At 50.6% G+C, this 13,527-nt stretch overlaps 1 protein-coding gene across 12 annotated transcripts in view; it reads left to right on the top strand.

The window, feature by feature from the left end:
* RAP1GAP2 (RAP1 GTPase activating protein 2) overlaps nt 1-6,472 on the top strand; it is an 82,509-nt gene extending 76,037 nt beyond the window's left edge. For 9 of the 12 annotated variants that reach the window (XM_052803209.1, XM_052803208.1, XM_052803206.1 and 6 more), the window contains 3 exons: nt 1,060-1,139; nt 1,360-1,398; nt 2,364-6,472. In XM_052803209.1, the coding sequence (XP_052659169.1) occupies nt 1,060-1,139; nt 1,360-1,368 (89 nt within the window). In that variant the 3' untranslated portion in view covers nt 1,369-1,398; nt 2,364-6,472. The remainder of the gene's footprint in view (nt 1-1,059; nt 1,140-1,359; nt 1,399-2,363) is intronic. The other 3 variants (XM_052803207.1, XM_052803211.1, XM_052803213.1) reach the window with 1 other exon arrangement.
* The last annotated feature ends 7,055 nt before the right edge of the window (nt 6,473-13,527 follow it).

Genomic DNA, 13,527 nt, shown 5'->3' with positions numbered 1-13,527 from the left:
GGCAGGCTCTTGCTCGTCCTGAAATCCCGATCCTGACGAGGCTGTTCTGGAGAGACGGCTCCACGTGCTTTATTTTGGTATTTCCATGGGGAATTTGTTTCCCTTCTAAATTAGAGCGCAGAGGTGGCTTTTGCTGTGCCTTTGTTTCCTCCCTTCTCCCCTGACAGGCATGTGCAATAGTCGTGGAAACTCGCCGTCTCCAAGGACCGAGCCATGACTCACAAATTATTTAATAAACAAGCAGCTTCCCTTGGTTTTGGCTCCATTATCCCTGCTGCTAACTCACTCTCCGACTGCATCCATTTCAGTCAGATGATTTGCAAAATGAGGTGCAATTCGACAGGGTAAAATTGGCAGAAATGGCCCTTTGCTGGTGCATCCTGCGGTGACGGCACTGGTGACGGCGCAGTGGGGCTGGGGGATGTCTGCAGCGCTTGCCCCTCGCCCATGGATCACCGTGGCTTTGATTTCCTCGTGCAGCAGAGCACCTGCTGTAAGGCACCACGATCCAAATGAAAACGCACATTATGAATTTAGGAGCTGTTTGCGAAACAGCCAGGGAGGCACAAATCCACCCTGAACAGCTCCGTGACTGGGAACAACGCGGGGGAAAAGCTGGGCTGCAGAGTGCAGTCTGGCTGGCTTTTTGTACCTCAGCACCCCACAGGTCCTCCTCCTTATTTCATTAGTGATTTTCTGAACTATTCAACCAGCCCCTTTTAATGTTTAAAGTGTTTATTTTGTATTTTTCCTGCCAAGAACATGGAAATCCACCCATACATTATTCGGATCAGTCATTTCTTGTAGCCTTTTCAGTGGCATTTCCAGTAGAAAGACTGTGAAATGTAATTAAGCCTCAATTTGTTCCATCAAAAACATTTAATGTACAGATTTTGCCAAACATTCAGCCAAGATAGACTAAATATTGGTAGTGCTCATGACAGTCTATTGAAGTGCCTGGCTGTCAGGCTGGGCGAGCGGCAGTCAGCACTACAGCTTCAGCAAATATGTTTGTTCACAAATTATTACTTTTCTTCTTTGCTTTTCCGCTCCGTCCAGCAGATATAAAGAACAGAAACTCTCCAAGGTCAAACCTGAAGTTTCGCTTCGACAAGCTCAGCCACGGCAGCTCCAGCACGGTAGGTGCCGGCGGCTCTCGCCGGGCGAGATGCTGCGCGGCCGCATCCTGCCCTGCCAGGTTGCAGGCATGCGGCGCGGGGGGTCCGGGGTGTGCGGGGGCTGCGGAGCAGGAGGCAGAGCCTGTGAGGGGCAGTCGGTGAGGGAGGGGAAGGGGAAGGGATTTCATGACTTCTTGCGTCTTCATTTGCAACCCAACCCATATTCTGTTCTTTGGTTTAGAGCCACTAGCAGGAAGAAGAAGTCATGAACTTGTAAAAGGTGAGTGTTTGTAATACGGTGTTGTGCAAAATGACTTGTCTCATCTGTGGTCAAGTCTGTATAGCTAACGTTGGCTAATTGCACTGTTTATTATTAAATATGTGATCAGTAATATATCTGAAAGCATCCTAAACGCTTTTGTAAGATGAGGGCAGCACTGAGTGAGAAAAACTGTAGAGGTTCGTGACAGACAGGTCTGTGCCCATCCGTGCCGCTGTGTAGCTGTATGTGTTCCTTTCTGGAGTAGGTGCACCCACAGCGCTTTTGCCACCTGCTCTCAGGGATGATGGGCCACAGCCCAGTAGATTTCATTTTTTCCCAGTTAGCCTTTATGAAACGCTTGTGCCCATCTCCGCAGGGAGGATGAGGTTTGCTGTGCTTTGCTCTGGGCACTGGGGGTGGAAAAGCAGAGCAGGTGTCCTTACGCCTGCCAAAAACCAGATGGAAACGGCCGATTTACGAGGTGGATTTTAAGGGCAGAGGTGAAGGGAGTGCAGGGTGATTAGCCTGGGCTCTCGGTGGCTGGGGGACTTCCCGTCCGGCAGCATGGCTTTTGCCCGTGCACAGGGCCACCAGCATGAGTGGGTGCTTTCACACAGGAGGCATTTGCAAGCCATGAGGAACTTATTTACTGGTTTTCTTGCCGGCTCCAGTTCCTGGAGTCCTATGTCATGAAATCAGGGTTTTCATTAGGAAGTTCCTAGCTGAGCAGAAGAGCCCATAAAACTTGAAATGAGAGAAATTTCCATTTCTGAAAGCACGGGTCTGAGAAAGCCATGGTTTTCAACCCATCACTGAGTTTCCTCCTCTCCCGGCCCGGAGGCGGCGAGCGGCTTGTCTTGGGGATGGGCACTGCTGCGGCTTCAGCTCCCTCCCTGGGACTGGTGCTTCATAGCCGTCACCGCAGGAGCGAGAATATTCTCCTTCCACAGTCTTTGACGCTTTTATGCTTTTCCTCTTTGCAGAGAATTTTTGTTTCAACAAAGGGAAAACTCTTCAACATCCCGTGGGAAAATGCACGCCCCGGCCGCGGGCAGCGAGGTGCCCTCACCTCCCGGCTGCCCCTCTGCGCCGGGAAGAAGCTCTCACCTTGCCGCGATCTCTGCCCCGACAGGGACCCAGCCACCTTCCCACCGGGTGAACCCCTCGCCAGCAAACGCCCCGCACCCCTCCCTCAGCGCCGCAGGAGGAGATGCGTCTCTGACTGCGTGGCACACGCGTGCGGCCGGCGGGCACGTCCCCTCCGCGGTGCCGTGCTGTGTTGCCCCGCGGGTGCCCGTGTGTGCTGTGGCTGACGGGTACCAGGTGGGCACCGTCCGTCCCCCCTCCTGGCTCGCCAGCCGGCTCCTCTCGGGCAGAGGGGAAGCAGGACGGACCCCCCGCACACTTCAGGTCCCTCCATGCTTTATTTGCAGTTATCAGTGGGGAAACAGAGGTTTTTATGTTTGTTTTTTGGAAAGGCAGGTTGGTCAGGGCAAAATTACGTGTTTGCTTGGCCCCGGGGCAGTTCCCTTGCCCCATCGTTTGTCGTCGCTCTCCTCTGTTTGGAGACAACGGGGCAAAATTTCCCCCCACGGTGCTGCCCGGGCAGCTCTCGCCAGCACGGCGGCGGCTGCAGCAGCTCACCAGCTGCCCCCCTGCTGCCTCCCCCCTCCAGCTCGCTACCCACATTGCAAAGTTGTAGGGCAGATGCAGCCTCTTAATCCACACTTAGTTTCTGGCACAAGAGGAGGACGTGCGAACCAGTCCCGGGGGAGCACAGCTGGTGACTGGGGCCAACTCATCCTCTCAGCAGCTTTGGAAATGGTTTATATGGCCTCCCTGCTTTTTCCCTGCCTGAAACTCTGAGCACAGGCCTGGAAAAGATTAACCAAAGCTAAAGCTGTAGTATATCTAAATACCAGAACTGGTACTCAGAGTGAATTTACCCGGTGGGCTCTGCTTTACCCTGGGGGTTGGACCGTCAGGCAAGCAAATGCTAAAACTCCAGAGATGTGGAAGGCATTAGGCTGCTCCACCCCTTGCAGAATCTGCCCTGCTGCTTTTGAATGTGCTTTTGTTTATTTTGAAAGACAAGGATTAGGAATTCTGCAAGGTGGCTTCCCTGTAACACCCTTTTCCACAAAATACCTCTCTCAACATGCCAAGAAATCCTTTTGCTCTTTTATGGAACTTCGTCTAAAGTTTACTGAAGTCTGTCCATGAATTTCACATTGCTCATAGATTTCCCTTACCAGTTTTCTGAAAGATACACTGCAATGCTGCAGAGATGCTCCCTCCCCCTTACCAGAATCTGTGACCTTTGCAAAAACCCCCATGAAATAAGGTTCTCAATCCTAAGTGAAAGCAATTCTTTGAATTCATGATTCCTAATGAAAACAGAACTTTGAGTGCCAAAGTTAACTTTACACAGCTGGAGCTCCAAGGGGCACAAAAGGATCTGACAGCCAATTTTAGGAGGCGCATGCAGAATTGCACGCCTGGAAGCAGCCCTGGGCAGCCGCCGTGGCTGCGGCTGCTCCCAGGAGGATGCACCTCTCTCTGGGGGCAAGTGCTCATAGAAGCAAACCATGACCTCCCCTGCGCCCCGTCACCTCCCCTGGACCAGAGAAAAGCCAGCCGAGCTCTGCTAACCGAGGCTCTGCGTGGTACTATCTGACAACCTTACTATTCGGTTTGTATAGGTGCTCCCACTTGTGCATGTAATTTCTCCATTCGAAAAGAAAAGGCTGTAGCCCTAATGGGAGAAATCAGATGAAAGGAGGAAAATGCATTGTGGGAAAGGCGGAGAACAGTTTCACAGGCACTAAGTGCACTGTGTAGGACTAGTAAATACCAATAACCAATGGTGGGGACACTCCCTCCTGCTTTCAGTGAGTTGCATTGAAATAGAGTTTGAATCTTGAGGTTTTCTTTGAAAGAGGAAAAGCACAGTGTGCTTAGCCTGGTCTGTAGCTAGCTCTAGGTGTCTCAGGTTCCACATATTTTGCTCTTCAGCACTTCTGTCTGATGATGCTTCAGTAGCACTTTCAAACCCACCCTGAGTTCTTCCCTTTAGAAGCTTTTGGTCTGGTTTTCTTATGCTGCGCAGTGAAATACTGACTGGTGCAACGACTTGCTTTGAGGGTGTGTTCTTGGTTTTTGCTTTTTTTTCCCTGAGAAGTTGCTCGATTCTGTAGATGTTGTCATTCGCATGGGTGATGATCTCCGTGAGATCTTTCAGCAGAAGATGCAGTGGCTACTATCAGCTGAGGTTTTCATTTTTGTTTTTTGGTTTTTTTTTTTTACTTGAAACTGTGACTTTCCTTTTTGACCTAGATTGATTTGTAGAATTATTTGAATGGGATTAACAGGCAGGCGGGACAGTGTGAAGCTTCAGGGAGAGAGATGCAGTGCGTTGGACTTGCCTTTCCCTGTGCCAGCCTGCTGGAACAGCAGCGGGGCCCGGAGCCGAGGTCTGGCACAAGGTTTGCCAGCAGCTCCTGCGTGCTCTGGGACATTTTCAACAGCACTCCTCTAGGCTGGTTGTAAAAACCTACTGCAACATCCTTAATGGCAACTGGGCTATTAAAGCTCCTGTCCTAGCCAAGCTCTAGCGTGGTTTCTGCCTCCCTGCACTGCCTTGCAGCTGTGTGTGCGTGGCGTGCTCCTTTCAGCCCCTGAATTGTCCCGAATTGTCCCGTAGCAGTGCTGGGGACTGACCAGCAGTTGTGTTAAACCTCGGAGGCACTTCCAGCAGCGGGTAAAGGTGTTTCTGTATATATATTGCAAAATGTTTTGTGCTTGTAAGTGACACACACACACATATATATACACTTACAGAAAAGTGATTTTTTTTTATATATGTATGTATATATATATAAAAGAAAGGATCCTTAACTGACACTAAAATTATTGGGCAGTGCATTTTCCCTTCTGATCCCCACCGTTTCCATGCACATAACTTCTCCCAGATTCGGAAGTGACTTTGCAGAGGGAGCAGAAGGGGCTCAGAAATGGGGCTGGGGGAGGATCGGGGGAGCCCCCGGCTGCGTGGGGAGGTCTCTCCTATCACGGGGGGCTGCTCCCCTTCTTGCTGGGGTTTCGGTCCCCCCGCTTGCTCCTGCTGCACCCTGGCTGCCGCTTGGCTTGGACCAGTTCATGAGCTGGGTGAGAGGCAGAGGCAGGTGAGGTCCAGGTCCACCTCCCCAGCGCCGGTGCTGCAGGCTCCGAGTCCTGGCAGCGGAGCGGGGAGGGAATCCTGCTCCCCTCCGCCAGCATCTCCTGCATTAGCCCTGGGGACTGGTTTGCAGCTGTGGAGAGCTGGCAGCGAGCTGCTGCTCCGTCTGGGCTTTTATTCAGGAAAGCACTTAGCACGTACTCGCATCCTCTTGAAATCCCACAAAGTCAAGCACAGGATTACACTTAAGCACAACATCAAAGTGCTTTTTTTCTGAGCGAAAAGGGGGGATCCTAAGCACAAACTCAGTTTCTTTCCAGAGTTTTGAGGGTCTTCAGGAACGGCAGGTGAAGGGGCCAGGATACGTCGCTGGCGTGAATGGGCTTGTTAACTGGGGCTGAGGTTTCTCGGCTGTCTTCGGCTTGACTGCAGGAGGTGCTTAGCGCTGATAACTGCTTTTAGGACCAGCGCCTGGTCAGAGCTCAGCACCTCTGCAGATCATACCTTGCACTCACGTTGCTTTGCTGATGTTCCAACTTCTGTTCCACTAGAGCTGGCAAAGAGTCTGTCATTCCCCAGTCCTAGAGCATGCTTTCATTATGTTTTAATGAATGTAGCACTGCGTATATCCTGCAAAGGGAAATGCTGAATTTATATCATTAGAATGTGAAGAGAGTTTATAGAGTGAAAATAAATCTTGAAGAAATGTATCTGACAAAGTTTATTTTTTATGTAGAGAGGCGGTGCTTTGTAGTTCCTGGTGGCCTATGTCTGTTGTAAATAATGTACATTTAATTTATTGCTATGGTAGCAGATTGTATTTGTTATGTATAAAACTAAAGGTTCACAAATGTATATTTTGTTGCTTAACTGTGTCTTTGCAAAATTCACAATAAATAACATATTTTGTGTCCATATGTGTACTACGTTGTGTATATCCATAAAGTGAGTGAGCTCTTTGGGAACAGACAATGATCTTTACATCCCTGTAAAAACCATGCAACGGCATAGACTGGGGCTGAGCTGTTACTGGTGTGAATCTGAGTGAGTTCACATAAAATCACAAACTGAAGTAGAGGAGTGTCAGAGTGCAAAAATTGGGACATCTCTGCTGATGCTCGTAACACTAGGACCGGATTAACAGAGGAGGACCCAGCTTCTCTTTACAAACGCATAGCAATTTTAATCAAGTGAACTGTTCTGTTTGAACTGGAATTAGTACCCCATAAAGCTCAATATAAACCAGTCCCTCAATATAAACCAGTCCCTGTCAGCAGCCAGCCCACATGTGGTAAAGAAAATAAACAGGCAGCAATTCAGTTTGTCTAAACCAGCTTAGCTTACCTTGGATCATCAGTCTCCGACATCTTGGCTGCCTTTGGATGTCCTCTGTGAGCTAACAATGAAATTGGATTTTCTTTCTCCAGCTCCTCAGGCTCCTTTCAAATCCCCCTAATTTCCCAGTTCTCTTCCTCTCAGGACACTAAGAAAAAAGCTGTTATTGTTTGGAGGCGGCGCGTCTGGTACATTTTCTCCACGGCTTGGGCTGAATGAAGCACAAAGCTATTAGCCAGCGTTAGTTTTTTAACATTTTCTGACGGGGGGAATGAACCCATTAATTTGTACCTGTGAGAATAAAATGCTTGTCTCTGCCAGGAAAAATATTCCATCACGAGGAGCGTTTTGTTCACCCTCCGTCGTGCAGCAGCCCGGCTCGGGTGCCTGATGCCCGCAGACCCTGTGGCAACCCCAGCTCGACACCGCAGGGGATGCACCGGCAGGACTGTTTGCAGCTGCAGCTGCAGCTGTGGGCTGTGGGTGCCCGGGGAGGGCTGAGACGGGGTCCCGGGTGGGTGCCGGCTGCAGCAGCGGGGGGGATGCGCTGGGGCTGCGGCTGTTCTCGCCCAGGCGCAGCAAAGCCAAGGGCAACCTGCCCTGGAAAGGAGCTTGGGCAGTGCTTGAGCTGCTGCCAGCGCTCAGGGGAGGTCACCCCAGTCTCCTTTAAACTGGGGACCCAGGACTTTGCTCTGGGTTGCACGCTTCTGCCTAGAGCAAAGTGTGAACTATGGGGACGTGTTTGTCAGAGCAAAGTGTGAGCTATGGGGACACGTTCGTCAGAGCCACTGGCTTCCACCAGGAGTGGCAGATAAAGAATAAAACAAACCCCCAAAAGTTCCGTTTCTCTTTATTGGTGTAGAAATCATTCTCGGTTACCAAACCCAAATTCTCCCCTTGTCCATGATGAACCAGCACGGAATCTGTGTATCACCAAATCCCATCTCTGGCTAAAACAAAGCGAGGCCAGCCCAAGATGAAGCCACCTCTTTCCTCTGGCTGTGGTCACGTTCCAGTTTCCTGAGGTGAACAGCAAAACTGACTGCAACAGCAGCGAGCGCTTTACAGAGGGCTGGCAACAGGCAGCGCATCAGTCCTGCTATGTGCACACGTAGCTAGTGACTGATCGTTATTGGAATTTGGCAGGCAAGTTGTGGGGTTTTTGGCAATGTGCTGGAGATGTTTCTCCTCTCTTGAATTTTTCACTCATACTTTTTTTTTTTGATTGTTGCAATGAATCAGGATAAACATATTTGTCTTTTTATGGCTTCTTCATTAGCAAAGTGCCAGACTTGCCTGCATAAAGAGGGAGAAGAAAAGACTTTGGGTGAGCCATCACAGGTGGCCTGGACCAGCCACACCAACCGTGGAGAAAGAGCTCTTCACCTTTAGAGCAGACAGCCCAGAGTTACAGGAGAGCTCTGTCCCCCCCCCGTCTTCCACACCGCAATCAGGAGAGGAGTCAAGCCTATCCTGACACTGAGCAACCTTTGACGCTTTCCACATGTCAGACGGGGATATGAGTTCTCTCCTCCCACTCTTACCCTATTTTTGGTCAAGGATGACAGGCTGTGCCTAGCACAAAGAGGGCTTTTGCTGGCTACTGCAACAGACACTGCTCTTGGGATATGCTGACAGCTTTATGTGCTCAAGCCAGGGGCAATAATTACCAAAGGAAAAGAAGTTTCAGAAGAAGAAAAGACTGAACAAGAATGGATGGCGTAAGGATGTAGATCAAGTGCTCACCTCGCCCTGCAATGCACGATACTGAATGCTGTCTCAAGTTTTGCTGCCTTCTCTTCCCTGTTGTACATGTCTATCACATCTGAGAGCCCCCGTCCTACTGCCGTGGTAACCACAGACTCCAGAAAAAATGTTGTCCCAGTTGTCCTCCTCCTCCCATGTGCTCTGGGATGCCTTGCAGGAGTGTCATAGCTCTGGCAGGGTGTGGAGGCACCGATGATGTGCAGCCCTTGGAGCTCCGTAGCGTGCTTCCCGCAGGCAGCAGGCTGCCCACCTCCTGCTGCCCTTGCTTCTTGCTGGGCTGCACTGGCTGACTCACACCGCCTCCGCAGTTCCCCAGCAGACAGTGGCCTTCAGGCTGTTATTTTCCACCCTCCTTTCCAGATTTGGCACCCAACATGTTTTGTGTGCTCTTTAGAGGAGCTCTGCTCCTTACCTGGCTGGCACTGGAGGTCCCGTCTCTAGTAAGGTTTGGGCTGGAGGGTAAAACAGCAATGAATTAGCGAAGGGTAAAATGGGAAGCACCAAATGTATTTCAGGTAGAAAATGGAAAACAGAAAACACACCTACCTTAGCAGTGCTCCTCACTAGGGCAGGGAAAAAGGAAAAAAAGAGATTATGACTAAAAGAAGGCAAAGCATGGCTTCCACCTCCTGGTACTGGTAACCCAGTTTGGTGACAGGGGTCCTGGGGAGAGCCTCGGCCACCCACCCACCGTGGGGACGGCTGGCACCACAGTGCCGCCACCAGCAGACCCCTTCCCTCCCCACAGCCCAGATTTGGTAGCCTGGAGGTTATTTTACCTTGGTGATGGTAGCAAAGGGTGCCTGCGAGGCACGCGGCGAGGCTGAGGAGGAGCAGCAGCCAGGTGGTGGAGGTAGCTTCTGCCCATGAACAAAAGAAAGAATAACAGCAGAGACACGACGGCTGCGGTGTCTGACCCCAGCCACGCTGCCTGACCCCGGCCACGCTGCCGTCGCACGCAGGGCACGGGGCCAGGAGCAGCAGCTCGTACAGGTCAACTGCAGGGGATCAGGGTGAGAACAAGCACCAGCTAGCAGGCGGTGATCCTGCAACCCCAATCAGGCTGCAGCACATTTTATTGGAGTTCACTGATCCCACTGAATTAAAGGCCAAATTTAGATTTACCCCAAATAGCTTGGCTTGGCACTGCTATTTGGTCTGAAATGCTGTCCTCACTCAATCCTCTCTGCAAAGATTATCTCCTATCTTGCCCAAGACAAAACCCCCCTCACATTTCAAACTTGCTTTGTCAAGAGAGTTCTCTATGTTTTGCTAAGGGCATCTGGCAGATGCTTCAAAAGAGACCCAGCTCTTGCTTATGAAGAAGACTGTTAATTTTGGGCCGGAACTGGCCAGGAACTGACTTCCCTAATAAACGGACATTTTGGCAAAAAAAAGTGGTCTACCTCATTTATTTAGTTTTGAATCAAGGAGTCAATTTTGTTGTTTTTCATTAAGATGGCAGAAGTCTGATGAAAAAAGAATATTTGTTGGATTTTTTTTTTTTTTTGAGAAGAGCACTGGAAGGGAAGAGTGAGAAAGGGGAAAGATCAGTGGGAAGTTCCCCCCCAGCAATCCCACGGGGTCAAGGGTGCAGGGGACAATGTCCCGAGGTGAGCGGTGTACCTCTCACCTCCACGGTCACGCTTCTTCTGATGGGGGACTGCAGGCTTGGGCGGTCTCCCCAGCACGTGTACTTATGGCCACCGTCCTTCAGGGACGCTGTGAGCAGGAAGCACCTGGAGGAGCTGTAGGTGCCATTGCTGCTCTGCTGGTCACCACTCGAGAGAACGTTCTTCATGACATCGGGGACCTTCCAAGCGTCCTTTGGTTCCTGGAGCCACTGAGTCTGGGTGTTGTGTGGGTAGTAGTGCCCGATGTTGCAGACCAGCTTGTGCTGCTCTCCTTCCACCAGTGACAGAGAGGTGATGTTAACGGTCACTGTGGGTTTTTCTGGTGAGTGAAAATTTATTACACTGCTAAGTCTCTCAACTCATAAATTCTGTTTCCATGATTAAACCAAACCAAATACAGTTTTATGTGCTATGCGTCTGAGCACTTCCCATTGGTCTTAAAAAAGAAATCCCAAGCCCATGCTATTACCTTCTATTTGCAGCTGGACTGACTGTTCCCCAGCGAGAGAAGCCACTGACACCAAGCACGAGTAGGTTCCTTCCTCTCTCACCTCCGCATCTCTGAGCGCCAGAGAAGCGTTTCCCTTCGGGATTTCCTCCAGGACCATCTCAGCCCGGCGAGCCACGCGTTCCACCTGCTTGCTGGATCCACTGTAAGCGAACAGGCGGGTTTTGTGCCTCCCTTTTTCTGGTGCAATACCCACTGGGTGGGCACAGCTGCCCGGTGGTCCGTGGAGAAGGCAGACCCCAGCCAGCCCTCCGTGGCCAGGGCCGAGCGGAGGAGGGCAAGCACTGCGTGTGGCAGAGGCAGCGGCGAGGGGCTGGGACCGGGCAGTGGTGCCAACACTGGGGGGCTCTGTGTGTGTGGGGGGGGAGCAGCGGGCACCAGCCGCCATCTAAGTGCCCCGGGGCTGTACTGCAGAGCCTGAGCAGGGCTGGGGGCTTGGGGGGGCCAGTTCCCAACCCACCTGTGACTTAGTCCCGGGGGCAAGCCTTTAGCCCGGCTCACGTCTTGCAGGCCACCAGACCTTCCCGTTTCGTGCACAGCCACGGGACGTGACAGGCCAGGATGCGGGATGCCCCCGAGTCAGGAAGGGCACAGTCCAACACTGCCCAAGCAGCACTTTTGTAACTTGCTTTTCTTCTGTCCCTGAGCCATGCTCTATTTTGTTCTCAACTCATTTTTATGTGACAGAGCAACAGATGTAATAACCTCTCCGTAACTCTTACTGCAACAGAAGGTTTAATGAACCAGCATTTCTTTCCCACCACACTGGCTGTTGCTTTGGAAATCATTGCAAACCTAAAAGCTGTGAGAGAATGTGCACAGCAGCCTACGTGTGGCCGCAAAGCTGGGAAGTGCTAAAGAGCATCCCGACACTTTGGGTGGCAAATTGAAGTCAGCTGAGTGGCCCAATTAACCTGCTGGGGGCTATAAAAGGCAGCTGGGTGGCAGTAGTAATGTTAGGTAGGCTGCTTGTAAGAGGGTGCTGGGAAGAGCTCTCCATGTCTTGTCTTCCAGGCTGAGTTTCTGCCACATTTTATCTGCTTGGATGTAGTGAGGCTCTATGGTCTCAGTAGAGTGCTCCTGATATGGTAAATAATCCATTTAAATTTTTTTTTTTTTTTAAACAAGGGATAGAGAAAAGGCTGGTGTGGCCAAGGGGAGTGGGTGAATCTGAGAAGCTTGGTGCGTAGGCACGGGGTTTGTACGTGCCAGTGATGGGCTCTGCAGCTCCCTGCAGCGATGGACGGTGCTGGGTGCTACCGCTGGCTGTCGGCTCTGGCAGCTGCCCGCTCCTGCGTCACTGACCCTGCCAGGGTCCTGCTGGGGAGGCTGCATGGGGATGGGGCTGTGAGTCCCTCGCTGCAGTGGCCCAGCCACCATGTCACGGACTGCTTGACCTCAGAGCCTTCCTGCTATTTTTAAGCATTGCAGCTGTGTATCTCTTGATCAGATAACACCAGGTCGTGGGGGTGGGGGGTTAAGCAACACAAGTTTGTGGTTTGGAGATGGGAACTAGAGCCTTGCATTCTTGTTCCAACCCTGACTTGCAACCATTTTGCACATGCCAGCTGACCAACTTCTTTCAGTTTCTTCACCCGAAACTTCTCCCTAGCCGTAAAAGGGCAGCTCAAGCTGCAGAGCTTGCTTTCTGTGCAAACACCATGAGAGTGCTCCATCTGCTGAAAAAACTAAGATAAGGCTTAATGGGTAAGGCTATGTTAAAGCTTTGGTGATTTAAGTTAGGACTTTTAGCAATGATGGTATGGAAGTATATAAATAGAAAACAATTATGCTTTTGAGAAGCTGTTTTGAAGTTATTAGCTTCTGCAATGTATGCATAATCCTCAACACAAGGGAGAACATATGCTTTTTAATAAAAGCATTTTGTCTTACAGTATGTTAAGAAGTTAGCTTAAGCTATTTGTAAACTCAGGAGGCTTTTAAAAATAGACTGAGGTGCATCATCACAGAAGTCCAGAAGCTAAGTATTGGGAAGTGACATGATGGTGACAACTGTTGCAATGTGTAAGACCATAGTATGAATTTGTAACACCCCAGTGTAGATAGGAAGGAAAGGGCAGGTTTCCTCCACATAATCCTTCTGAAAAGGTCTCAGGTTTGGGGTACAGTTGAAATACAGCAGGGGTAGCTCTTTACCAATTAACTTTTGGGACTGCAGCTGCAGTGCCCTGGCCTACTGCATTTCACTTCAATACTTTGAGCGTATGAAAGTCTCCAGGGGAACGTTACTTTTTCTGTTACCTGAAATGTGCAATCGCTCTGCAATGCCTGGGAAAAGCTGTCTGGGATTTGGGTTCTCTTTCTTTCTGGTCTTGCATGAGGAAGGCTGTAGTTGAGTATTTTCTAGCTCTGTGTTTTATGGTGCACGTAAACCAGGAGTCTGAACTGCTGGCTCTGATTTCTTTCCCAGGCCAGATGATCTGAGTGTCTGCTGTAAAGTAAGGGCTGATCCTACAGTCAGGCTTGTTGACATCCTCATTTGCAAACTGAAGAATATCTGCTGAGGACTCTGTAAGAAAAAAGCATGCATGGACTTGTTTTGATGCCAGCCCATCTAAATGTGCAGCAAACCCAGCCCACATCTATGGGCAGGTCTTCACGCAGTCCTGCCCAGCCTTGCTCTGCACTGCAAGTGGTCTGTCCCACCATACCAGCCCCCAAAGCGCCAGCTCTTCCATGAATTAACTCTGTCCCTTCTGTTTCAC

Source organism: Harpia harpyja, chromosome 12 (genome assembly GCF_026419915.1).
Source record: "Harpia harpyja isolate bHarHar1 chromosome 12, bHarHar1 primary haplotype, whole genome shotgun sequence".
Classification (NCBI taxonomy): domain Eukaryota; kingdom Metazoa; phylum Chordata; class Aves; order Accipitriformes; family Accipitridae; genus Harpia; species Harpia harpyja.
The sequence above is the reverse complement of the archived record's forward strand: the minus strand, read 5'-3'. Positions and strand labels throughout refer to the sequence as shown.